This window comes from Lynx canadensis, chromosome D1 (assembly GCF_007474595.2).
Source record: "Lynx canadensis isolate LIC74 chromosome D1, mLynCan4.pri.v2, whole genome shotgun sequence".
NCBI classification, from domain to species: Eukaryota; Metazoa; Chordata; class Mammalia; order Carnivora; family Felidae; genus Lynx; species Lynx canadensis.
Window position 1 is genome coordinate 23298341 of NC_044312.2, and position 26331 is coordinate 23324671.

Sequence of the window (26331 nt, forward strand, 5' to 3'; positions counted from 1 at the left end):
TGTATTAAATTTGGTGCGAGAGATACTGTCGGCCACAAGGAGTCCCTGCTTTCTTGGGGTACGGGAAATAGCGTGGTGTCACTGCTACAAAGGAAGCAAAACGGAGTGAGGAGGCAAGACTGGGGGCCGGGAGGAGACTCCTAGATTGGGTAGTCTGGGACCCTGGCTTGAGGGGCAGCATGAAAGGGAGAGTGGCCAGGACAAGGGAAGCCAGGGACGGAGGTCTGGGCTTGTGATTCCAGATCCCACACCATTTATCCTGCCGTCAGCCCCTGCCAAGACAAGGACTCAGATGGGAATCTTTAGCCCTGTCTCCATTCTCAAGTGGGGGTCAGGTGTGGAGGGGGCGTGCAAGCTAAACTTCTTCTCTTTGGGGAGGGGAGGGTGTGTTTAGGAAGTGCTGGGGGAAGCGGGAAGCCCAGGGGTCATCGGGGACTTTCTCTGTTTGGTGGACAGTCCCATGGGCATCACGTAAGGTTCGGTGTTTATTTCTTTGCCTTTGGTCGCACAACAGACTGAGGGAAAAATCGTGTTTTTTTTCATTTATTTTTTATTATTTTTTTAAAGATTTTTATTTTTAAGTACAACCCAGAGATCAAGGGCGGCACACTCCACCGACTGCACCATCCAGGCGCCCCACCAAAAAATAGTGTTTTTAAAATGATGTTTTAATCCACCCTGCATTCCACACAGCCACAGCTTTTGGATTTCACTTAGCACATGAAGAAGAAGTATGGCTAATAGTTGCTATTCGCTGAGCGTTTCCCATGTGTCTTTCCTATGTTATCATGTTAACCAGCACAGTGGGACTTGTGGCAGGGGCTCTTGGCCTCCATTCTACAGATGGGGAGACCAAGGCTTAGGGATGCTAAGTGGCAGAGGCAGGGTTCAGGCCCAGTGGCCAGTGCCCCAGGCACAGCTCTTGGCCTGAGGAGGAGCGAAGGTTCTGGCAAGACAGTTCCATGTGACCCGCTTGCCAACCTAAACATGGCTGCCCACGTGGACCCCGGGAGGGTGTGGCATGCGAGGCGTAGCCGTGAGGCCAGTTCTGCTCAGGCACTGGGGCGAGTTGCCAGGGTCAGGAAGACGTTGGATGTGGGCAGAGCGGAGATTGGGCTGGTGTGCCAGGTGCCAATGTCACCTTGAACTGTGGCTGTGCATCCAGAACCCTGACAGCCCAGGAAGAGGGGAATGGATGCTGGGGAAGAGTGGAGTCTTCTCAACTCTGACACTCCGGAGACCTTGAGACAGTGCTCACTGTGACTGTCAGAGTGACCAGGGCCCTCTGGAGGCATCTCGGACACTCTGATTTAGCCTTCCTGAGCTGGGGTCCAGGAAGTGTGTGCAGCTTAATGTGCTCTACAGGTACTTCCAGTAGGATCTCAGAGATTGCCTGGTCCAGCGCTGTCCAGTGGAAATGCACTGGGGGGCAGGCGCCTGGGTGTCTCAGCCAGTTGAGCATTTGACTCTTGATTTTGGCTCAGGTCATGAGCCCAAGGTTGTGAGATTGAGCCCGTATCCAGGTCTGCTTGATATTCTCTCTCTCTCTCTCTCTCTCTCTCTCTCTCTCTGCCCCTCCCCCATGTTCTCTCACTCTCAAACAAAACAAAACAAAACAAAACAAAACAAAACAAAAAAACAGTGGGAACCACAAACTCAAGCCACATAGGTAATTTTAAATTTTAAAAGAGGTTAAGTTAGGGTTCCTGGCTGGCTCAGTTGGAAGAGCATGTGACTCTTGATCTCGGGGCTGTGAGTTTGGGCCCAACATTGAATATAGAGATTACTGAAAATAAACATATTTTAAAAAATGTTAACTTAGGGGCGCCTGGGTGGCTCAGTCGGTTAAGCGTCCGACTTCGGCTCAGGTCATGATCTCGCGGTGTGTGAGTTCAAGCCCCACGCCGGGCTCTGGGCTGACAGCTCAGAGCCTGGAGCCTGCTTCGGATTCTGTGTCTCCCTCTCTCTCTGCCCCTCCCCTGCTAACAGTCTGTCTCTCTCTGTCTCTCAATAATAAATAAATGTTCAAAAAAAAATTTTTTTTTTTAATTTTTTTTTTTCAACGTTTATTTATTTTTGGGACAGAGAGAGACAGAGCATGAACGGGGGAGGGGCAGAGAGAGAGGGAGACACAGAATCGGAAACAGGCTCCAGGCTCTGAGCCATCAGCCCAGAGCCCGACGCGGGGCTCAAACTCACGGACCGCGAGATCGTGACCTGGCTGAAGTCGGACGCTTAACCGACTGTGCCACCCAGGCGCCCCGAGCTACATTTTTAAAAAGCAAAAATAAGGAGGTGAAATAAATTTTGAATATTTTAACCCAGTATAGCCAAAATATTAGTTCAGTGTGTGATCAATCAAATAGATTTTTAAGGTGATAGTTCACTTTTTTTGGTACTAAGTCTCTGAAATCCAGCATGTTTTTTTTTTTTTTTTTTATTGTTAGTGTGACTTTATTTATTGATGCATTCACGTATTTATTTATAATTTACATCCAAGTTAGTTAGCATGTAGTGCAATTAGGATTTCAGGAGTGGATTCCAGTGATTCATCCCCTATGTCTAACACCCAGCGCTCATCCCAACAAGTGTCTTCCTCACTGCATATGTTTTTCACTTGCAATACACTCAGTGTGAACCAGCCACACTGCAAGTACTCCATAGCCACATGTGGGATGGGGCAGGGCTGGTGCCATCCACCGTTTTCAGAAGAGGAATCTGGAGGCCAGAGGAGGAAGGAGACTGGCCAGATTGGTGGGGAGCTGATTTCAGGCCCCAACTCCGGTAGTGCCTTTAGCCTTGGCATCTTGGGGCCAAATTCGTCGACTCCTGGGTGAAAAGTCTGGGGAAGGAAACATACCCTAAGCCCCTGCCTGGGACCTGGGGCAGGTCCACAGCCACACCATACTGTTCCTTTTTTAAACCCTGGCTATGAGTCTGTACCGTTGATTCTCTACCCTGCCACAGCTTCAGCTTTCTGGAATTCAAAGCTTCTGCCCCACCCAGAAAGACACCAGAAGTATGATTTTCAAGTGGTTCCCCGTGGTGTCTTGTGACTGGCAGCTGATAAAGTGGATGATACAGTGTTTCTGTGCAGGAGGCTGCAAGTGCTGGGCTGGTTGGGGTGTCTGATGGGGGCGCGGCAGCCTGTGGACCCCACGAGTGGGGAACAGAGAGCCTTCTGTGCTTCAGTGGGAAGCCTGTCAGGCCCCTTTCCCTCCAACCTTGGATGGCCAGACAGATGCCCCCATCTGCCCACTCACGGGCCTTGAGGCAGTTGGTCAATTACGCAGCCCTGGGCTGTCTCACATGAGCTGGGGCCAAGGCAGGCCTCACTCCCCATTGGGCGTGCCGTGGTCATGCTGTGCTGTTCAGTGATGGAGAGAGGACACAGTCTGCAGGCTGTGTCTAGCCAGGGGGTGAGCCGGAGGGGATGAAGCGAGTATGGGACCCACTGTTGCTGCTTCCTCTTCTCTTGGTCCAGTGATGTCCCCGACCAATAGATCCATTTATGAATTCAGTGAATTTGTATTGAGAGCCTACTGTGTACATACAGGTCACTATTCTAGACATTGGTGATACACCAGCAAACAAAACAACAACAGAATCTTTACAAGCAGGGAAGGGGGATCGGAAATGTTGGGTGTGCATGGAACTCTCGATGGCAGGTAGAGAAGGTGAATAAAGAGATCAGTGAAGAGATATCAAACCCATGTCTCTCTGGGTAGACAAGGAGCCCATGGAGCGTTTTTGAGCTGAGAAGTGTTGTAGGTGACTGATCTGTTCGGGAGAATTGCACACACTTAGCCATCTGCACCCAAGAATGACTGATTAAAGTAGGGTATAGTCCCACAGAACCCCAATGGCGTGTGTCATCTCGCCTTAGCGAGCAACAGCGTCGAGTCACGTGGACTTCATAGTCCAGCTTGAGTCCCCTCTGGAATATTAGCAGAGGACTCCGAGCTGGGAGGAATCATGGTGGGCTGGCTGGCACCACTGAGATTCACTCACTTTGACAGGTGGAAATGCGACCCCAGATTCCTAAGATGAAATGTGCATGAGCAGGTGTAGAACAGATCTGCTCTTAGGTTCAAAAGGGTAGCCACACAAGTTCAGGAGGCCTGGCTGAGGGATTTTAGTCCCATGCCACGGGCGTGTTGTGGTGGCAGGAAAGTGAGCGCGGTCTTAGCCAGCATTCATGGAAGTCTGGTGTCCAGATGGAAGGCAGTACTAATCCTGTGGATACAGTTGTATGCATTGGAAGCCTGCTGGAGAGCTTCCAGAGGAGCCTCGGGCTACGGGGAGGGGGGTGGGTGGCAAATAGAGACTGTGTCTCATAAGAAAGCTGCCTGAGAAGGAGCAAGGAAGGCTGCTGGTAGCTGCTGTAAGCGTTTGAAAGACTTTGATCTGGTAGAGGGCTGACTTCCTTTACTTGCTCGAGGAAGTAAAAGAATCGAGGGAGCCATTCCTTCACAGGAGAGTTTTTGAGGCAGTAGAGGGTCGGGCATGTGGGCTCCAGAGCCAAGCAGCCTGAGTCCCAGTCCTTCTCACTAGCCCTTCGCCCTTGGGCAAGTTGCTGACCCTTCCTGCACATTGGGTCCCTGTCTCTGTGATGCAGGTCGTCATGGTGTTTAACTCCTAGGGTTGAGATCATACTTGGACAGCCCCTAAAAGTGTCTACCAGACTAGTTCTCAACATCTGGTCATGTCTGGAGACAATGTGGTTGTCACACTGGGGAGTGGGGTTCCTACTGGGGAGTGGCATCTGGTGGGTAGAGGTCAAAGATGTTGCTAAACACAGCCCCTCACAACAGTGACTTCTCTGGTCCCCAAAGCAATGGCGATGGGGTAGGAACCCTCCTGATATCCCACATGGTAAATGCACCATACATTTTAGCAATTAACAAGGGATATAACACATGTTTAATCTCATCTTATTACTTGTGTGTCGGATGTTTACAAAACATCTGCTACATTTTGAACTCTATAATAGAGTCTGAAAATATAATGAAGTCCCAGACCACAGAGGTCATAGTCTCATGGGCAAGATACAAAACACATAATATAATATAAAATTATATTATGTGATACAGCATCTTCTGTAATCCAGGCACTCTGATAGACTCTTGGTATAAACAAGCCTCCAATTTCAGAGGTCAGGAGATAGTGGGCAAAACAGGAAGAGCAGTAATTACATAATATGAAATTATATTACCTGTGAAGTGCCAGAAGCAAGTTACAAACGATATTTTGTGGGAAGAGAAACATCAATTGCTTAGAAATGTCCGAATAGATTTCATAGAGGTGGAGCCCTTTGAGATGACACTGGAGTGAGGTGGTTCCAATGAATGGGGCGGGGAGGGGCTTAGGGTGTCCCACCGGAGGGAAGTCTGCAGAGGAGGTGATGTGCTTGGGAAGAGGATAGCAGGTGCACCTGCAGGGCATGTGACCCGAGGGTGAAGGGTCCTGGTGGCCACTAAGGAGCTTTGGCTTTTCATTTAAGGAATGGGAGCAACTGAGGCAGGAGGGTGCTTTGATCCAAGTTATTTCTTAGAAGCATCCCATGTTGGCAGTTCCAAAAGAGGGGGTTGAGTGTAGAAAGACTAATTGGGCAGAGACCAATTAGGAAGCAGGGAAGGTGGGGTGGGATCTAGACTCTATGTGTCTCAAGAAGACATGGAAGGACTGTATTCTAAAGTGTTTCTGAGGCTCTAGACCATGTGACCTTTGTGCCGCAGCCAGGTTTTTTAAAGCTTCACATGCCCAGTGCCTCCCACGATGCCGAACATTCAGTTCATTAGGAGCCCAGAGAGCACTGGTTGGGATGAGGAATTGGAGTAGAATCAATCATATTTAGTAACTGTTCAGTAGGGATGGCGTGAGGGGAGGCAGATGTTGGCAGGCTGAGTTTAGGATGATGTGGGGCCTGGGTGGGGGGGCAGCGGAGAGTGGGGAGAAACGGGTCCAGTTTGGGCATGTGGAGTTTGAAGCGTTTATGATCATCTGGGTAGGATGTGCAGCAGACAACCAGAAATAGTAGGATGGGATCTGGGGAGGAATCAAAGGGTTTGGATCATCAGGGTAGGAGTAGTGGTCAGTCGTCTGATAGTGAATGCACTTGTCCTGTGAAAACAGGCAGGGGAGAGCAGAGGGTCAAGGATAGATCCCTGGGGAACGCCAGCACCTGACTGAAGTGGGGTCAGAACAGACTGGCACAGAGCTAGGAGGGAAACCTGGAGAAGGTCTTGACCCAGAAGCCAAGAAGGCGGTATCAGCGGACTGTATCAAAGGCTTCAGAGTATGAGGGAGAGTGAAGACAGTCCTTCCTCAGGTTGGACAGTTACGAGGCCGCTGATGGCTTTCGCAGGAGCTATTTCCGCATAAAACGTGGGTGGTGGTGTAGGGCTGAAGGAGTGAGTGGAAATAGCACAGATACAGAAGTGTGACCACTGGAGGTAAGGGGGCAGATGCAGGGGTAGCTGGAGGAGGAGGTAGAGGCAAAGAGGGAGGAGGGAGATTTAAATATGTTTATTAGAGAGGAGTGAAGGAGAGAAGGGCAAAGGGGACCACTGATGGGGAACAGTACTGGCAAGGTGAGCGGGGATCGGTGTCCAGGTGGAGGGATTAGGAGGGAACAAGAGGGGTGGGTGAGTCTAGAGGTGGCAGACAGGTAGCTCCAGTTTTTCCCTCTAGAACTGAGGGACGTGTATTACGTGACTCGCTCAAGGTCTGCGAACCAGTAAGAACAGAGCCGGTGCCTCTGCCCCCACGGGTCTTCCTGGACCCCTTCTCAGGGACATTACACCATATCCGTTTGATAGGCCCCAGGGCTCGAGGGGCCTGGCATCATGCTGTGCCCTTAGGGGGATACTGTCCCTCCTGGGTCAGCAGGTACAGTACCTGCTGGGTACCTGCTGTGTGTCAGGCTGTGAGTGTCTGTGCTGCATGAGACACGGTTGCTGCTTCCATGGGGCCTTAATTCTTCACCCTGTGCCCCTGGTTCTGCCCTTTCTTGATGTCTGGGGCTGTGCTCATAGCCTCACCTCTGCAAGGGACACTGCTACTTGGCCAAGCATCTTAAGAGCACACGGCCTTCCTGCCCTGGGGTCACTTTGCCTAGTGGGTTGGGCGAGCTGGTTTCCTCGGCAGTTGGTGGTAGGGGCTGGTGCACGTTGGACGTGAGCGGATCAGATTGCCGCTGTTCTACCCAGGTACTCTACTGTGACTTTTTCTCATGCCTGATCAGTAATGTGGGACAGCTGCTGGGAGAAGGCTATCGGTTGACCTGAGGCAGGCCCAAGAAGCCTGTGCTCCGGGATTGTCCGGGGCTGCTGGTCCTCGGCTTGGCCCAGCAAGGGGAAGGGGTGGGCTGATGAAATCCCTGATTGGGGATCTTGGAGCAAGCTCAAAGACCGGGCAGTCTGCTTCACACGGACCAGCACAGTTTGGGAACAAAGACATACCAGTGCAGACTTTCCGGGGAAGAGGTCCAAGATGGCTAGTTGTCTTGTTGCTGGGGACCTGGCCTAGGCAGCTGTGCTCACCTCCCGGTGCCAAAGGTCTCCTCCATCCAGGTGGGGCCTGGAGGGTGGCTAGGTATGCGTCTTTCAGTTACCGTGGAGCTCGGTATGTGGGATTTTTCATCCCGGCTTCCTGTTGGAATCACCAGGGAGGTGGGGGTTTGTTTTGTTTTGTTTAGGAATGCCTGTGCCCTGCCCTTAACCAATTAAACAACAATCTCGGAGAAGGGGACGTGGACATCTATATATTTTCGTATTTCTCAGGTGCTGGCCTTGTGCCAGTCAGGTCACCGATGTCGTGACCTACTGATACAATAGGAGATGAAGTGAAATGGAGTGAATCCTGGTCATGGAAGATTGAGAGGGAGTAGAGGGTAGGAGAGGGTGTGGTTCCTCAAGTCCTGAGCTCTCAGGATCCTGGCGTGGAGCTCTCGAACACAGAGTGTGGTCCTAGCCCAGCAGCAGGGCACCACCTGGGAGTTAGTTAGAATTCATACCCAGCCACACCCACTGAGTCAGGATGTACACATCAAGGTTGAGCAGCCTGCTTTGGTCATTCATTCGGACATCCTCATTATCCTCCCCTTCCTCCTCCTCCTCCGCTTCCCCCTCCTCTCCCCTACCTCCTCCGCCTTCCCCCCTCCCTCCTTCCTCCTCCTCCCACCCCCTTATTCTTCCCACCCTCTTCCTCCTCCTCCTCCTCCTCCTCCTCCTCAGTAGTTCCTTTTATTTTAATATAATTTATTGTCAAATTGGCTTCCATACAATACCTAGTGCTCATCCCAACCAGTGCCCTCCTCCCTTCCCATCACCCACTTTCCCCTCTCCCCCACACCCCATCAACCCTCAGTTTGTTTTCTGTATTTAAGGCTGTCTTATGGTTTGCCTCCCTCTCTCTCTGTTTGTAACTGTTTTTTTTTCCTCCCCTTCCCTTCCCCCATGGTCTTCTGTTAAGTTTCTCAAGATCCACATATGAGTGAAAACATATGATATCTGTCTTTCTCTGACTGACTTAGCCTAATACCCTCCAGTTCCATCCACGTTGCTGCAGATGGCATGATTTCATTTTTTTCTCATTGCCAAGTAGTATTCCATTGTATACATAAACCACATCTTCTTTATCCATTCGTCAGTTGTTGGACATTTAGGCACTTTCCATAATTTGCCTATTGTTGAAAGCGCCGCTGTAAACACTGGGGTACACGTGCCCCTATGCGTCAGCACTCCTGTATCCCTTGGGTAAATTCCTAGCAGTGCTATTGCTGGGTCATAGGGTAGATCTATTTTTAATTTTTTGAGGAACCTTCACACTGTTTTCCAGAGCGGCTGCACCAGTTTGCATTCCCACCAACAGTGCATGAGGGTTCCCGTTTCTCCACATCCTCTCCAGCGTTATAGTCTCCTGATTTGTTCATTTTAGCCACTCTGACCAGTGTGAGGTGGTATCTCAGTGTGGCTTTGATTTGTATTTCCCTGATGATGAGGGACGTTGAGCATCGTTTCATGCGTCGGTTGGCCATCTGGATGTCTTCTTTGGAAAAGTGTCTATTCATGTCTTCTGCCCATTTCTTCACTGGATTATTTGTTTTTCGGGTGTGGAGTTTGGTGAGTTCTTTAACAGATTTTAGATACTAGCCCTTTACCAGATATGTCATTTGCAAATATCTTTTCCCATTCCGTCAGTTGCCTTTTAGTTTTGTTGATTGTTTCCTTTGTAGTGCAGAAGCTTTTTATCTTGATGAAGTCCCAGTAGTTCATTTTTGCTTTTAATTCCCTTGCCTTTGGAGATGTGTCAAGTAAGAAATTGCTGCAGCTGAGGTCAAAGAGGTTGTTGCCTGCTTTCTCCTCTCGGGTTTTGATGGTTTCCTGTCTCACATTCAGGTCTTTCATCCATTTTGAGTTTATTTTTGTGTATGGTGTAAGAAAGTGGTCTAGTTTCATTTTTCTGCATGTTACTGTCCAGTTCTCCCAGCACCATTTGCTAAAAAGACTGTCTTTTTTCCATTGGATACTCTTTCCTGCTTTGTCAAAGATTAGTTGGCCATACATTTGTGGGTCCAGTTCTGGGTTCTGTATTCTATTCCGTTGGTCTATTTGTCTGTTTTGTGCCAATACCATACTGTCTTGATGATTACAGCTTTGTAGTAGAGGCTAAAGTCTGGGATTGTGATGCCTCCTGCTTTGGTTTCTTTTTCAGTATCACTTTGGCTCTTCGTGGTCTTTTGTGGTTCCATACAAATTTTAGGATTGTTTGTTCTATCTTTGAGAAGAATGCAGGTGCAATTTTGCTTGGCTGCGTGTTAGAATCACCTGAAATGCTTGCACAAATTCCAGTGCTGGGCCAGTCACATTAAGTGAGAATTCCTAGGTGTGGGACCCAGATACTCTTAATTATACTTTACTTTAAAAATTATTTAGCACCCCAGGTGATTTTCCTGTTCAGCCAAGATCAAAAACACCCAGTTTAACTAGTGTTTCTTAAACTTGAATGTACCTCTCATTGATCAGGAGATCTTATTCAAATGCAGATCCTGATTTTGTAGGTGTGGAGGGGCCTGAGATTATGCATTAAAATTTTTTTTTAATGTTTATTTATTTTATACTTTTTAAATGTTTGTTTACTTTTGAGAGAGAGAGCGTCAGCAGGTGAGGGGCAGAGAGAGAGAGGGAGACACAGAATCTGAAGCAGGCTCCAGGCTCTGAGCTGTTAGCACAGAGCCCGACACGGGGCTTGAACCCACCAACTGTGAGATCATGACCTGAGCCGAAGTTGGATGCTCAACCGACCCAGATTAATATATTTCTGATATGGTCCCTAGTGATGCCCATGATGCTGACCTGATAAGTATATTTTGAGCTGCAAGCATCTACTAAGCTAACTTCCCAGTTTTATAACCAAAGAAACCGAGGGTCAGAGAGGGAGATGTGACTCCTCCAAGGTAACCCAAGGTGTTACTTACTCATTCAGTACTTCCTGAGCACTGGTTCTGTGCCAGGCAGTGTGCTGGATGCTGGGAATAAGACTGACCTCATTGCTACCCTCACAGAGCTCATATTCCAGTGGGGGAGACAGACAGAAAGTAAGTATCTAAGCTCATTACAGATCAGGAGAAGTGCTCTGGAAGGTGCTAGGGAAGGTATGACTTGGCTGTGGCTGTAGGTAGGTATGGAAGAAGGCATGTCACTTTCGGGATAGTGGTCAGGGAAGTTACTAGAACCATGGCTTTCACTGGTGTCTTTTTTTTTTTTTTTTAAAGTTTATTCATTTTGAGAGAGAGAGAGAGAGAGAGCAGGTGCACAAGTGCATGAGCAGAGGAGGGGCAGAGAGAGAGGGAGGAGAGAATCCCAAGCAGGCTCCACACTGTCAGTGCAGACCCCTACACGGGACTCAATCTCATGAACTGTGAGATCATGACCTGAGCCAAAACCAAGAGTCAGGTGCTTAGCCAACTGAGCTACCCAGGAGCCCCCTTACTGGGTCTTCTAACTACAAATCCAGAACTTTTCTTTTTTTAAAAATTTTTTAATGTGTATTTATTTTTGAGAGAGAGACAGAGACAGAGTGCAAGCAAGAGAGGGGCAGAGAGAGACAGAGACACAGAATCCAAAGAAGGCTTCAGGCTCTGAGCTGTCAGCACAGACCCCGACGTGGGGCTCGAACTCATGAGCTGTAAGATCATGACCTGAGCTGAAGTCAGGCGTTTAACCGACTGAGCCACCAAGGTGCCCCAGAACTTTTCCTTACTGGGCAGGGTCATCTTCCATCTGGGGTTTGGGGATGGGTGCTCATGACTCTATGGAGGATGTCTGTCTCTGGTCCCCATCCCTCACCCGCCCCCTACCCTGCTGTCTCCTCCCCCCTCCAAGACTAAAATTCTTCCTTGGTGTTTGTGGACTCAGAGCGGAGCCTGGGGGCAAAACATCAACTTCATAATAGGACAGTGTTCGGGATAATTGATTTATGATTTGTAACAAAACCCAGCTGTCGTCCTGAAGACATAATTTGAGGTTTTCCAGGTCTCTGTGAGAGAGCGCAAACACTAGAGATTCCCTCCCTTTCCAGGTGGATCACAAGAATCACCTGGGCTGCTTGTGAAAATGCCTGTCCCCGGGTCCCACCCTGGCTGACTCAGCAATCCCCGGGAGGGGCCCTGGAATCTATGTTTTCAGTAAGTGGCCCAGGGCAATTCTTCTGATCCAGGGCACTGAGGAACACCGTGTGGACGACAAAAAAAAAAAAAAAAAAAAAAAAAAAAAATGCTTGGTGTCCTGCTCCCCTTCGTGTGGCTGGGCAAGACGCCGAAATTTCTTCCCCAGTGACTCTGCAGCATAGCCCTGGCTGAGTCTGTGTGTGGGGACCTCTCTGCTTATGTGCATGTAGCAGCTGGCCCCTTTCCAGAGCCCTGTCCTTGCCACGCCCTTTGTCCTTTGCCCTTACCCAGAGGGGTCTCCTGTCTCTTCGTCTACCAACCAGACCCTCCTCCCTTCCTGCACTCCCCTTCAAACACTTGCCTTCATGGACTTCCCGCCCTCCTCCTCCCCCTCCAGCACTGGGATGCTAAGGGTTTGGGCACTGCGTTTTAGTCAGAGTGCAGAAGATCTGGAGGAGGCTGTACGGACCGTCCCATGGTGCATCGTCGCCCCAGTGTCTGGCCTGAGAGGACCTGTTTGGCTTAGTAGTGGGAGACTGAGGATGGAGAGGTGGGCGGCCGCCAGAACTGAGGGAATGCTTTGGATGGCGGAGGATAGGTAAAGCTCAGCAAAGTGGGTCGAGGTGTCCGTCTGTCTCCTGGAGCTGGCCCTTCCCAGATCCAAGTGAGGAAGAGGACACGGAGCCCCGAGAAACCACGCCAGGGAAGCTGGAAGAGGCCAGTCTGGCTTGAGACCTAATCTTCGAGGGGTGGGGCTTGGTTTCCCTTTCTGTGGCATATGCCCCACCTGGACCCCTGATGCCGCCCTTGAGGGATTAGGAGGATGTCCGCTCTCTGGATGGCCTCCCCGGAAGCAGCTCTGTGCTTTCTGGAGAAGGGAAGGCAGGCGCGTGTGTCCTACTCTAGTGTCTAGGCAGGAAGTTTGCGGAGCTGACCACACATGACTCCTACCTCCTAGGTGGCCCGAGGCAGCCGGGATGACAGCTCTCCCCAGGAACCCTGCTACCCGCTGAGAAACATGATCAGCAAATCCCGTGAGTGTTGTCCCAGGGCTCCCCCGCCCTGAAGGTTGGGCCCCCCAGAAGCTGTCTTCAGCGTCATCCTGGGTCCCCCTGGGGGTTGTGGAGGGACAGGCAGGGAGCCCAGGGGGCCCTCTCTTCATCTTCAAAGACCGTGGAAACACTCAGGTCCAAGCCCTCTGCTGGAAAACTAGGGCCAGGCCAGGGCCAAGGACTGGGTCTGCTTGAGCTGGAGGTTGTAAGGGCCCAAAACAGGGCAGGTGGACTGGCGCTCTACCCGCCTGTCTCAGCCTCTAGCTCCTCTGTGCATGTGCCCTGCAGGCTTGAAGCTCCTGGCCATGTTGACGCTGGTCCTAATCGTCATGGTGTGGTATTCCATCTCCCGAGAAGACAGGTACATTGAGCTGTGAGTCCAGTTTCCATGTCCTTCCATTGGTTCTATTCAGGCGTGGGCTCAGGGATGGGGCGTCATGAGGCGGCAGACCTAGCGGGGCCAGGAGGGTGTTGAGGGCCGGGGCGTGACCCCTCCCTTGAGCTACTAGCATGAAATGCCTCCAGGAGGGCAGGTGGTGGGTTTGGCGGGTAGGGTCTGGGATGGCTCCCCAGGGCCCCCACCTGGGGAGTTCAGGAGAAAGGAAGAGCTGGATCCAGAACGAGTTGGTTTCAGGGCGAAGGGCGAACTTGGGTTGACAGGATTGTATGCTGCTATGCCCCTGGGTCCTTGAGGTGTGACCGGAGCTCCTGCCTCCTCTGCTTTTCTGTCTCCAGTTTTTATTTTCCCAGCCCAGAGAAGAAGGAGCCGTGCTTCCAGGGTGAGGCAGAGAGGAAGGCCTCTAAGCTCTTTGGCAAGTAAGTACTTGAGGCTGAGGAGGGACAGGGCATGGCCAGGGTGAGGTGGATTGAGGGTTGCACAGGGTGGGGGCCTCAGTGCCGGCGAGGTGGAGGGGACCGCGTTAGCGGACATGGGTTAGGTCACGGGGTTAACCCGTGAGGGGAGGAGAGGCCCTTGAACATGTCAGCACAGAGCTGTTTCCGGGGAGGCCGTCCAGAGAGCGGACATCCTCCTGATCCCTCATGTCAGTCCGGGGCCTGACCTGACCCTGATTCGGGCTTCAAGATTAATCCCTTTCTCATCCCCACCCTGCTTTCACCTCCGTGCAGCTACTCCCGAGATCAGCCCATCTTCCTGCAGCTGAAGGATTATTTCTGGGTCAAGACGCCGTCTGCCTACGAGCTGCCCTACGGGACCAAGGGAAGCGGTAAGACGTGCGGGGTTGATGGGAATGGTGCGCTCAACTTGGCCACACGGCTTCTTGTTCTTCGCTGCCCGTGGTCCCAGCGCCCACGTTGTGAGCCAGGCTCTGATGCTGAGGTCAGGGGAGGAAGAGGCAGCCAAGCCTCTGGGGAGCAGTGGAGGGACAGTCTTTAGCCTTTGCAAAGCTACTGCTGTCATCACCCCTCCCTATCCTCATCTTTTTGTAGAGGACCTGCTTCTCCGGGTTCTAGCTATCACCAGCTACTCCATTCCAGAGAGCATCCAGAGGTAAGGAGCCGCTCCTTGCACTGGGTCTGAACGCCTTTCCCTTCCTGCCCCCAGGTCCCAGGTGCCAGTCGTGGGCCAGCTTCTCCCAGTGAGCCTTCCTGTCTCTGGTCCCCTGTGGCCAATTTGACCCTTCTTCCTGGCCTGCCTGTCTCCAGAGGAGGCGGGGACGCCAGTGTCCACGGCAACTGAGCCCGAGCATCCAGGGGGCTGTAGCGGGCAGGGTGTCGTCGTGGCAACGGGCAGGCCTGGGCAGCAGGCGAGGGGGCTTTGAAATGGGGCTTCTTATTAGTCCCCCCAGCCAGGGGTTTCCCTCCGTTCCTCCTGTGTCTTCCGTGCTCTGCTCAGTCTCCTCTCCTGTCAAAGCCCAGGGCTGTGGAGTCAGCAGGAGCGCGAAAGCAGGACCCACGGGAGACGCCTGGTCCGTGGGGATCAAGGGCCGAGGTGGCCTGGAAAGGAATCCTAAGCCAGGCCCCAGGCAGACCCAGGGCAGGGGTTGAGTGGAGCAGGAGCAGGGGTCACTCCTGGGGCTGATCACCCTCTCCCGTTGGCAGTCTCAAATGTCGCCGCTGCGTGGTGGTGGGGAACGGGCACCGGCTTCGCAATAGCTCGCTGGGAGACGCCATCAACAAGTACGACGTGGTCATCAGGTCTGTGGGACTGGCCCTCGCCCCTTCTGCTTGGGAGTGACTGTAGATGGGCCAGCGGGGCTCTGGGTGACGGGCGCCCTCCACCCCGCCTCCCAGATTGAACAACGCCCCAGTGGCTGGCTATGAGGGCGACGTGGGCTCCAAGACCACCATGCGGCTCTTCTACCCTGAGTCTGCCCACTTCAACCCCAAAGTGGAGAACAATCCAGACACACTCCTTGTCCTGGTAGCTTTCAAGGCAATGGACTTCCACTGGATTGAGACCATCCTGAGTGATAAGAAGAGGGTGAGTGGGGAGACTGGGAGGGGAGGGGTCGAGGCCCAGGGATGGGACACTGCCTGTCTCAGGATGTCATGCTCCACCGTGTCTGCCCTGTGGTCCTGAAGAGGCCAGGAGGGGAAGGCGTGAACCCCATGTTCTGTGGGGCTTCTGAGAAGCCACCCCAGCAGCCGGGGCCTGACGGACTGCAGGAGCCAGGTGGCGGTAGCCAGGGGCACCCCAGGCTTGAGGCTGCCTGGGACACGGAAGCTGCCAGAATATGTGTGAGAAATCTGGGGCAGAGGAGATGGTCGGTAGTGACCTCCAGGCAGGGTATAGGTTAGAACAGGACATCTGCCCTTCCGGGTTGGGTCCACTGTGTCTTTTTTTCCATCCAGTCAAATGCTGAATGGTCTCATCTCGCATTTTTGCCAGATGTTTCGACAACCTCAAACTCAAGCCCCTTCCACCTGTTTGGATATCCTTGGAAGTGGGCAGTGGTTGGACCCCATATTCTAAACACTGTGTCACCTGGCCTCCCCTTGGGAGTGCCCTCCTTTCTCTCTCCCCCTGATTCTCTCCTCCGGTCTCCCTTCCCCTCTCCGGCGCTGGCCTCCACCTTCCTCCCCTTCTCACCCCTCATTCCCGAGGGCCTCTGCCACCTCATGGACCCCACCTCTGATGACCACCGGGCTGGACTTGATAAAGGTTCTCACATCCTCATATCTCCCTTCCAACCCTGTGCCCTCTAGGTGCGAAAGGGCTTCTGGAAGCAGCCTCCCCTCATCTGGGACGTCAACCCCAGACAGGTGCGGATTCTCAACCCCTTCTTCATGGAGATCGCAGCTGACAAACTGCTGAACCTGCCCATGCAGCAGCCTCGCAAGATTAAGCAGGTGATGGTGGGGCTGTGGGCAGGGAAGCCAGAGCGTCGGGCTGGGACATTTCTAGAGGCCTGGGAATATCCTCGGAGGACCCTGTGAGAGGGGAAAGTAACAACAGAGACGACAGTTGGCATTTGAGCAGCACCTGTGACGGCCTCTGGACCACGCCTCCAGGTGCACCTCTGTATTCAGTCTGGTTTGTTTGAAGTCTGCAGGAAGGGAGAGTGAGCTCTTTTTAGAACCATGGGGCATCTGCAGAGCGGGGAGTGAGGGAAGGGTCTGTATACGGCGTGGGGCCGGAGTTCGAGGTTTTGGTAGGCACTGGTCAGAACTTATAAACTAGGGAGTTGCTGGGACCGTCCATGGCCTTGACTTTGGAGCAACCTGAATCTGTGCAGTTGCTGTTAGGTCACTTTATCTGTGATCTTAACATTGGAACGTATTAGTCAGAATGAATTAAAGGAGCTTCAGTTTGTCTTGGCTTGGTGCGACGTGTCAATTTTGGGAGTCATGGTATAGTTTTGCAAGTTACAGTTTAGCCACCAGCTCGTACCTTCCCAAGGACTTCCGCACATGTCCTCTGAGCCCGCAGAGAGGCTGTGTGGGATAGTTTCAGAGGCAACCAGCAAACACAGATGGGACTCGGCTGTCCTGCTTACTCTATGGCCTTGGGCAGATCAGCCACTTTGAGCCTCGCTCTCCTTATCTGTGTGGTGGGGACAGTATTAGGACTGACTTCTTAAGGCCCTTGTAGAATTAAAAAAATATGATTCTGTAACATGCCTGTTATGGAGCTTGGTACACAGTGGTTGCTCACTCTATGTGCCAAATTTTGAATAGATAATTTTATTCTTCACTGAACATCTACTATGATTTAGCTCCATATGTTGAATGCCTCCTTTTGTAGCCGGTCAGTTCCAGCCCCAGTTTTGCATGCTTGGGAGGGGTAAGGCCTGTACCTTGCCCTAAGGACACTCAGGCCAGCAGAATAAACACACGGGTTGCAACATGGAGTGGCAGAATGCGCTAATAGAGAGTCGTTTCAAATGTTGTAGGATCTGGGGGGAGGGGCAGACCTCTGCCTGGGGCTGCCTGGGAACGCCCCCCCCCGGCCCCACCCAGAGGAGGTTGGAGTTGGGCCTTGAGGGGTCATGGGGCCCATCGGGCAGAGACTTGGGGAAAAGGTATTTCTTTTGGCAAGACCAGCCAGCTTCTCCAGCATTGAGTTCTAGTGCAAGTGAGGTTGGAGGGGAGCAGCAAGGTGACGTTTTAGGGCCCTGATGGGGTGTGGGGCAGAAGGGGAAGGCCGGAGCCAGGCATGGGAAGGGAATGGGAAGAGATGTCCCTGATGTAGTCATTTCCCATTGCTGCCCACCTCACAAACCACCACAGTTGAGTGGCCTAAAGCAATACCTGTTGATGGCCTTCACAGTTCTGGAGGCCAGAAGTTCAGCACGACGGCTGGCTTCTCTGCGCAGGGTGTCCAAGGCTGAAATCCACTTGGCAGCTGGACTGAGTTCTTACCTGGAGGCTGAGGGGGGAGAATGCGCTTCCAAGATCCTTTTTGTTTACAAATATTTTTAAATGTTTACTTATGCATTTTGAAAGTGAGAGAGAGTGAGTGGAGGAGGGGCAGGGAGAGAGGGAGACAGAATTCAAAGCGGGCTCCGAGCTGTCAGCGCAGAGCAGACGCGGGGCTCGAATTCGCGAACCGTGGGATCATGACCTGAGCTGGAATCAAGAGTTGGAGGCTTAACCGACTGAGCCACCCAGGCACCCCCGAGATTCTTCTTGTCAGAGGAATTCAGTTCCTTGTGGTTTCAGGACTGAGGTCTCGTTTCCTTTGCCGGTTCTCAGCCTTGACACCCTCGGGTCTTAGAGATTATGCGTGTTTCTTACGATACAGCCCCCATCCGCCTTCCAGCCAACAATGACATGATAAATCCTTCTTGTGCTTCACACCCCTGACTTCCTCCATGGCCCCCCTCTAGACCCAGAGGCAAAAAGCTCAGGTGATTAGGTCAAACCCACCAGGATTCTCTCTCTATCTTACAGCCGATGGCACCTCTGGAGTAGTATAATGTAATATATCTCAGATTTGTAGGCACTCAGGGGTCATTGGGGGTTATCTTAGGGATCTCCTGCGACACCATTTATTTCTCAGTGAAGTGGAGAGATTTATAACAATTCTAGGTTTCCGGCTTAGACAGCTGGCTGGACGGCAACGTGCTGAACCAATAGAGGGGGTTCGGCGGGGAGGGGAGAGTCTGGCAAGTTTCAGGAGCCCGTGTCTAGGCAGAGCTGGCTCGAAGGCCATGGAGATGGGGTTCGGCAAAGGTGCGAAGTGGATAAGATAACGCAGTGGTGGTGGAAGCAGCAGGGGTGGAACAGAAGGCCCAGGCAGGAAGGGACAGCTGAATCAACAGGAGAGCTCGGCAGGGACACCAGGAAAAACCTGGCAGTGGGAGGCCTGACAAGGTCTAGGGAGTGGTTCCTAAATGGGAGCGGGCAGCTCAAGTGGTCGGCAAGGCAGGTTGCCGGAGCTGAGGAAGGCAGGATTTGCGAGCCTAGGGTATCAGGTTGCCCCTCCCCATCGATGAATTAGGGATGGAGAAGGTAGGTCCCCATAGCAGCCCAGAGGGTGCTGTCCCCACTTCACGGAAGGGGAGAGCCCACCCCACCCTCATCACGAGGCCCACGGCCCGTGAGTGAGAGAGTCCGGGTTTTCTGAAAGAGATGAGGTTTTCCGAGGCAGAGAGCAGAGCCTTTCCACTCCTTGAGCAAGTTTTTTTTAACAGTTGTAAGCCTCAGTTTCCCCATTGGTAAAACGGGGCCCATCATAAGGTCTACCTCAAAGTGTTTTTGTGAGAATTGGAGGCAATAATATATTATACTGGGTAAGATGCTTAACATAGTGTCTGGCACACAGTAAGTGCTTAAAAGGTAATAGATGTTATTATTATTATTATTATTATTATTATTATTGTCATCATCATTATCATCCTGAGTGCCATCATCATGCCTGAAAGGCCCAAACCTCCCTGCGACTCGTTGGGTTATACTGTCCAGTCTGGTAGCCATGAGCCACTTGTGGCTATTTAAATTTAAAAAGTTAAATTAATTAAGTGTAAAATTAAATAAAGGAAGAGATCCAGCTCTACTGCCGCTGCACGAGCCCCGCCCCTATGCCCAGTAGCCGCACGAGGCTGGTGACTGCTGTATAGACGGGACATGAAGAAAACCGCCGAGATGACAGAGTCTGTTGCAGAGCGCTGGCCTAGAAGGCGGGGAAGGCAGAAGGGCTCCCTCTAATATTTCCCCACCCCCTTGTCCCTCAGAAGCCCACCACAGGCCTGCTGGCCATCACCCTGGCACTCCACCTCTGCGACCTGGTGCACATCGCTGGCTTTGGCTACCCAGACGCCCACAACAGGAAGCAGACCATTCACTACTACGAACAGATCACGCTCAAATCCATGGCGGTAAGCGGCCCCTGCTTCCGAGCTGGGTGGGGCGGGGCTGGGGACACTGGGTGAGTGAGAGTGGTGCCAGGGGCCCAGAGGTGGCTCGTGGTGAGGAACTCAGAGGGTCAGAACTGGAACCGAGACCCCTGGACTCCTGGCCGGAGTCCTCTGTGTCTGGCCACACGGGTCCTTTCTTCCCTGTGGGAGCCAGCACGGGGAAGGGAGGTCCTGGAAGTGCAGAGCCGTGGGGAGCACCAGAGGCACCTTCTTGGGCCAGGGAGGTCCCTGGGAGTCCTTCAGTTTGCTTCCTTGGCTGTCTCCACAGGGGTCAGGCCACAACGTCTCCCAAGAGGCCCTGGCCATCAAGCGGATGCTGGAGATTGGAGCAGTCAAGAACCTCACCTTCTTCTGACTTGGGCAGGAGTTCTACCCAACAGTCTGCCTGCTCTGCCACCTGAGCGGCCCCATCCCTGGCTGTGGGGGTGCCTGGCACCAGCAGGACCTGCCTGGACTCACCGTCCCCTGTGTGGAGAGGGGTCCTGGTACTGGCCAGATCTGAGATGAGGCCGTGCCCCGGGCTGCTCTTGTGGAGGCCCGATCCCGTCAGGGTGGAGGCCCTGGGGTGGTGGGAGGCCGTTCGAGGCATGGGGTCTGTTGGCTGTGGCATCCCTTCTCCACCAGCACCGGGAGGTTATTTAATGGGCTATTTAATTAAAAGGTAGGAATGTGCCATGGGCTGGTCCCATGGCATCTGGAAGAGAGGGCATAGTACAGTGTTCTGCCCGCTTTTTATAAAAAACACGAAAGTGCTGGGCCCACCAAAGCCTAGACCCAGAGCAGGCCTCCCAGGAGGGCAGGGATGTCTGGAGTGGGTGGGTGCCCTCCAGAGAGGGGCTGCTACCTCCCAGCAGGCATGGGAAGAGCACTGGTATGGGGGTTCCACGGAGAATGGGACCTCGTCTAGAAAAGAGGTTTGAAACCTATCATTAAACTATTTTTCCTAAAACGGAAGGAGTTGTGATACCCTGTGTCCTTCAAGTTGGGGAGAGCATGGATGGGGCAGTGGATCACGGCAGGGGGCCCCCTGTCCCAGCAGTAGACAGGGTTGCTAAAGACCGGCAGTGGCTCTGGGACCCCGTGGGACCCAGCGTAGGCCATGGTCCTTCCGGAAATGGTTACTGGGTTTGGCGCTCGGTGCCAAGTCATACGTTGTCATCCTGGTGCAGCCAGGCGAGCAGGTGGGGCCCAGAGCAGCCCGTCTCTGGACAGCCAACCTGGCGTCTTGCATCCTGGTTTAACGTTCCAGAGGTAGGAGGGGGTGGGAGGATGCCAGATGGGAGTGGCAGAACCCTCCCCCCACTCCCTGTCTTTCCCTCTCCAGCCTTAAGCTTCTAGAACCTCATGCTGGGAGGTGTGCGTCTGAGGGCAGGGGTGGAGCCAGACAAAGGAAGCCAAGTTTCCTTTCTCAGATTAAGTGGGAATCATAAAATGGAGTTTAGAGAAGGTCTTGCCAGTGGCCCAGGCTGCCAGGATGGGGATGGGCAGGACTCAGGCAACGTCTGAGGGATTTGGCAAGGCCCATCCAGCCAGTTGCCGGGCCAGGGGACAAAATGCTGTTTTCCCCGAGTCTCTAGAATTACGAGAGCCCTGCCATTTGCCTGTATCTCCCTGCTTTGTTCTCCATCTTCCCAGGCCCCACTTAGCTGCCAGCTAGGCATCTTGCCACCCCCACAGCTGTTCCTTTACATCTGGAGCCAGGAGGGAGAGCTGGAACTCCCCCACAGGGAATGGGACTCACAGCTGTGTTCCTGGCTTTCTCGGAAAGAGTTGCAGCTTTGAGGTTTTGAGACAGCGAGGCTGGGTCAGGACAGATAAAGAGGGGCAGAGATTTGGGAGAAGCAGAGGCAGATGACATACTCCTGGACCGAGTGTCGGAGTAGCCTTGAAAACACCCAACCTCGTGCCACGGAACGGTCCTGAGGACTGTCACTGGCAATGGAATCGCCTGGTGTAATTGCTTGGCTAGCTGCTCTCCCTCCAGGGGAGAGGGGAATTCTGAAAGCAAATAGGTCCCAGCATCTGCAGCCGCAAGCCCCCTCCCCTCTCTACAGGGGCAGGCTTTGTCTCCCAGGCTTTGACCTGGGAGGAGATGGGGGACAACCGGCTGACTCTAGCAGGGGTGCGAACCTGTGCAGGAATCTTATCTCTGCTTATCCCTGATGCTTCCCCAGCGGCTTCTCAGCTTCTCGTGAGGGTATGCAAGGGAGTGTCCATTTCCCCATCCAGGGCCATTGAAAGTGGCTGTCAGCACATATGATCCAGCTGTCCTGGACTGGGGCCACTGCCTGTTACTGAACACGCCTAAACTTGAGCCAGAATCCAGCACACTTGGATGGGTCAGACCCTGCCCCCGCCTCCCCCGCAACTCCACACACATGCATAAAGACACGGGAGCATTTTACATTCTTGTTGGGTTATGCCTCTAATGCCATATGCAGAGTCTTTCACACTGACATACTGACAAGGGGTGTGTACGGGGAGGGAGCGTATACACCCAAATTGGTCACCGTTCCCTCTGGTGGGCTTAGCTCTCTCCAGGATGCCCCAACCCCAACGCAGGGTGAGTCAGTACTGGCCCAAGGTCAGAGCCAGGAGTGGAGCTTTGATGTGGAGTCGCTGGACGGGATTCTTTGGTGTTCTGAGAAAGGGACTGTCATTCTTCACTTAGCTCAACCAATGGAAATGAACTGCCTTCCAGCCTGCCTGGTACTTATTAAACATGCCCTGAACATGAGGCAGGAGGGGAAGGACGGAACCGGAGGGGAAAGCACTTGAGTGCGAGTCCACAAATTTGGGACACCAGGCTCTGCCACTTCATTCTGTACGATCTTGGGCCAATCGTTTCTTTTTTTCATTTTTTAAACGTGTATTTATATTTGCACGTGAGAGAGACAGAGCGGGAGCGGGAGAGGGGCAGATAGAGGGAGACACAGAATCCGAAGCAGGCTCCAGGCTCTGAGCTGTCCCCACAGAGCCCGATGCAGGGCTTGAACCCACGAGCCGGGAGATCATGCCCTGAACTAAGTTGGACTCTTAACCGAGCCACCCAGACGCCCCTGGGCCAATCATTTCTATGTCTATGATCCGACTCGTATACTCATTGAAATGAGAGGGTGGGCCAAGCCAATGACCACTTATGCCAGAATTATCTGGAGGGTGATGTAAAGAATGGATTCTTGGGTCGCATCCAGGCCGCTGGGGATGAGGCCCAGGAATCTGGAATTTTAACAAGCACCCAGAACCACTGCTCCAGCAGTCTAGACTTCAGGATGATCTCATGGCCTCTTTCAACTCTAAGGTCTGCGCGCACAGCCCATCCTAATCCCTGGTGTCCTTGAGCTGTGTTAATTAGACACGCGCGCCTTTCTCCCGCGGGCGGGTGTTCGGGCGCCACGGCAACTGCAATCGGCCTGCCCCGCCCCCAGCGCCGGTGGCCGAGGCTGGGGCGCGCATGCGTCGTGGGCGCGGGCTCGGGGCTGGCCTTGGCGGCCGTGGGAACCGGGTGGGGGTGGCCGAGGCGGAGAGGGGACCTCCCGCAGTCCGCCCCGAGGCCTCTCGGGGCGCCCGCCGACCCCAGCGCCCCGCCTCGTCCTTGGCCGGCGCCTCCCTGGCAACCCGCTCAGGCCCCTGGCTACGGCTGCCGGGCTGCAGAGGGATGACGGGGCGGGCTACGGGGTCCGCGCCCTTCTGTCCCAGTTTGCTCAGGAAAGGCAGACCAGGGCTCCTCTGCCTCCCGCTGGGCCTCCTTTGCGTGACCTACGTTGAGTTCACCGCAGAGGCCGGGGTGAAACAGGCTTGGACAGCAAGGGAGCGGAAGAGATCTTCATCCAGTGTAGACTCTAGGACCAGCCCTCCTCCACAGAGAGGGAAACTGAGGCCTGGAGAAGCGAAGGGACGCCCAGCTCGACCACCTAAGTGGGCAAGACAGAGTTTAGGCCTTTTACGTAGCTCAGGAACCCATTTAAATGATACTCTATATTCACATCACATGGCGTTGCCTTCATTTTGGACAGTTCGGGTTTTTATTTACACTTTCCGAAGACATAAGTACATCCAGTTGTTTTACCCCAGAGGCTGTCTAGCTTATGAAAAAAATTGAGCTTGGAAACAGTTCTGGCTTCGAGGCAGCAAGGTGTAGCACACACAAAATACGGGGCGGTGGTTGGATCGTGGGTTCTCCCTGCTGGGTCATGTAATGAGCCAAGCACCCCTCTGTCCCTCCATCTGTAAAAATGCATGCCTATCTCACAATGAGGTTCTAAGGACCTAATGGGAATATGGTTGGGAAAACATTGTGTAGACTGTAAAGTATGATATAAATATTAGGTTGGAAAGCTGCCTTGCATGGTGAAAAATACCAGAAAGCCTATGAAACAGGTGAGGTACACACATCTGGAAGGCCAAATATTTGCCCAGGTACTGAGTAACATGGCCGGTTAACAGAAAAGCCTTTGTCTTCAAATCACCCACAAGCTAAGTAGGAGAAAGTAAGACATTGGTGAAAATGACTCAACTGCAGGCTTGGCCTAATCACACAATGAACAGTGAGTTCAAAGGGTTCTCTGGTAGTGGTTTTCAAGCTGAAGTCAGTTGCCTTCCGGGTTTTTGGAGAGTGTGGTTTCTTGGGCGACAGGATCCATTTTGATGGCATGCGGCATACGACAGGAGGTTCCTAAACTCAGGTTGAGAAGGACAGTGTCAGAGTTGGGACGCTCTCCTCTAGACCCTCTGACCTTTTTGATGTCTTAATTATAGCTTCAGAAAACGATTTGTTAGTTTTGAGTATCCCCATGGTTCTGTACCAGATGCGGAGTCAGGAAACCTTTCCAACTTAAAAGTTTAAGGAGGGACGGACGTGTGAGTGTCTGTAGTGATAGCCCGTTTTCCCGTCCAGTTCCTTCTCGGTGAGTTTACCTCTCCTGTGAGAGATTTTGGGGATCCTGTGCCCGAGCAGTGACCCTCGAGTCTCATTAGGTGTCAGAGCTGGGAGCAGGTGGGAGAGACCACCGTCCTGTCTAGGAGGGTTAGCACAGAGGATCTGACAGAAGTCTTAGGGGGAAAATGAACTTTTGGGGGTTGATTTCAGGGTCCCAAGGAAGACCAACAATTAAAGCCCACCCACCCCTCAAGAGAGGCATGGCTTTCTCTCAAGACTGGGAGGGTGGAGCTGGGTGGACGCAATGATAGAAGGCTCAGATGTTGAAATCACCCCAGGGGATAGAAGTTGGAATTACTGAACTAAGCTATTCCAGAACCATCTATTATTCTGAGGCTTCCTAAAACACTGTTTACATACATCACCAACTTTAACACTTAAGGAGTATCTTCTCTTGCTTAAAAATGTGTTTCTCTCCTGGGGAAAAAAAACTCACAAGAGTAGAAATTAGAGTCTGGTAGGGAGATTCTCTCCAGTTCAGTTCTCTTTTCTCTGTGGATTTATGTCCCACTGATGGAGACCCTGCTTGGCAGGAGAGCTAGAGAAACTTTTAAATTAAAAGTCAGAGAGGAGGTTTTCATCCAAAAAATCCCTTCTCCAATTCAGTATTTCTCTCAAGTGCAAGTCCATTAGTGTCATCAATACGCTGCCATTGGGCAGCAGGGCCTTTTAATTTCCTTACCAAAGGGGTGAAAGTCGTTTCTTTTAATTTAATCCCCCTGACAATGTCTTTGCCTAATCGAGGGTGACCTTCAAGGGGATGAATCCCCATATTTAGCTCCTATCCCGAGTAGCACTTTTCCCCTTGCATAATTGGGAACAGATTTCAGAGAAGCCCCAGTTAATTAAGACCCAAATTCTCCCAAAGAAGACCTGTTTCCTGAGACTTCATTTCCCTTGTCTTTGAACATTAATACTTTAGAGTCACTGCACGGAGGACAGTTATAAGTTATAAGTTATAAGGGAGCATTAACTGAATGGTCTCATAGCGTTCCAAGATACTTACAAGGGTTAAGAAGCAGTGGAAACATCCACTCTCACCACTGTTATTCAACATAGTGATGGAAGTCCTAGCCTCAGCAGTCAGACAACACAAAGGAATAAAAGGCATCCAAATTGGCAAGGAGGAAGTCGAACTTCCACTCTTCGCAGATGACATGATACTCTATATGGAAAACCCAAAAGATTCCACCAAACAACTGCTAGAACTGATCCATGAATTCAGCTAAGTCACAGCATATAAAATCAATGTATTGAGGGGCGCCTGGGTGGCGCAGTCGGTTAAGCGTCCGACTTCAGCCAGGTCACGATCTCGCGGTCTGTGAGTTCGAGCCCCGCGTCAGGCTCTGGGCTGATGGCTCGGAGCCTGGAGCCTGTTTCCGATTCTGTGTCTCCTTCTCTCTCTGCCCCTCCCCCGTTCATGCTCTGTCTCTCTCTGTCCCAAAAATGAATAAACGTTGAAAAAAAAAATTAAAAAAAAAAAATCAATGTATTGAAATTGGTTGCATTTCTACACACCAATAATGAAGCAGCAGAAAGAGAAATCAAGGAACTGATCTCATTTACAATTGCACCAAAACCCATAAAATACCTAGAATAAACCTAACCAAAGAGGAAAAATCTATACACTGAAAACTGTAGAAAAATTCTGAAAGAAGTTGAAGAAGACACACATACACACAAAATGAAAAACATTCCATGCTCATGGGGTGAAAGAACAAATATTGTTAAAATGTCGATACAACCCAAAGCAATCTACATATTCAATGCAATCCCTATCAAAATAACACCAGCGTTCTTCACAGAGCTAGAACAAACAATCCTAAAATTTGTGTGGAACCAGAAAAG

The 26331-nt window shown here is 52.1% G+C and overlaps 1 protein-coding gene across 7 annotated transcripts in view; it reads left to right on the top strand.

The window, feature by feature from the left end:
- The window catches only part of ST3GAL4 (ST3 beta-galactoside alpha-2,3-sialyltransferase 4), a 33605-nt gene extending 13107 nt beyond the window's left edge, over positions 1-20498 (top strand). For 5 of the 7 annotated variants that reach the window (XM_030331646.1, XM_030331650.1, XM_030331651.2 and 2 more), the window contains 10 exons: positions 12630-12705; positions 13012-13096; positions 13459-13539; positions 13852-13949; positions 14173-14233; positions 14785-14880; positions 14977-15166; positions 15892-16035; positions 19362-19505; positions 19813-20498. In XM_030331646.1, coding sequence (XP_030187506.1) covers positions 12630-12705; positions 13012-13096; positions 13459-13539; positions 13852-13949; positions 14173-14233; positions 14785-14880; positions 14977-15166; positions 15892-16035; positions 19362-19505; positions 19813-19899 — 1062 coding nt within the window. In that variant the 3' untranslated portion in view covers positions 19900-20498. Of the gene's footprint in view, positions 1-11205; positions 11690-12629; positions 12706-13011; positions 13097-13458; positions 13540-13851; positions 13950-14172; positions 14234-14784; positions 14881-14976; positions 15167-15891; positions 16036-19361; positions 19506-19812 lie in introns of those variants that run through there. The other 2 variants (XM_030331649.1, XM_032595023.1) reach the window with 2 other exon arrangements.
- The last annotated feature ends 5833 nt before the right edge of the window (positions 20499-26331 follow it).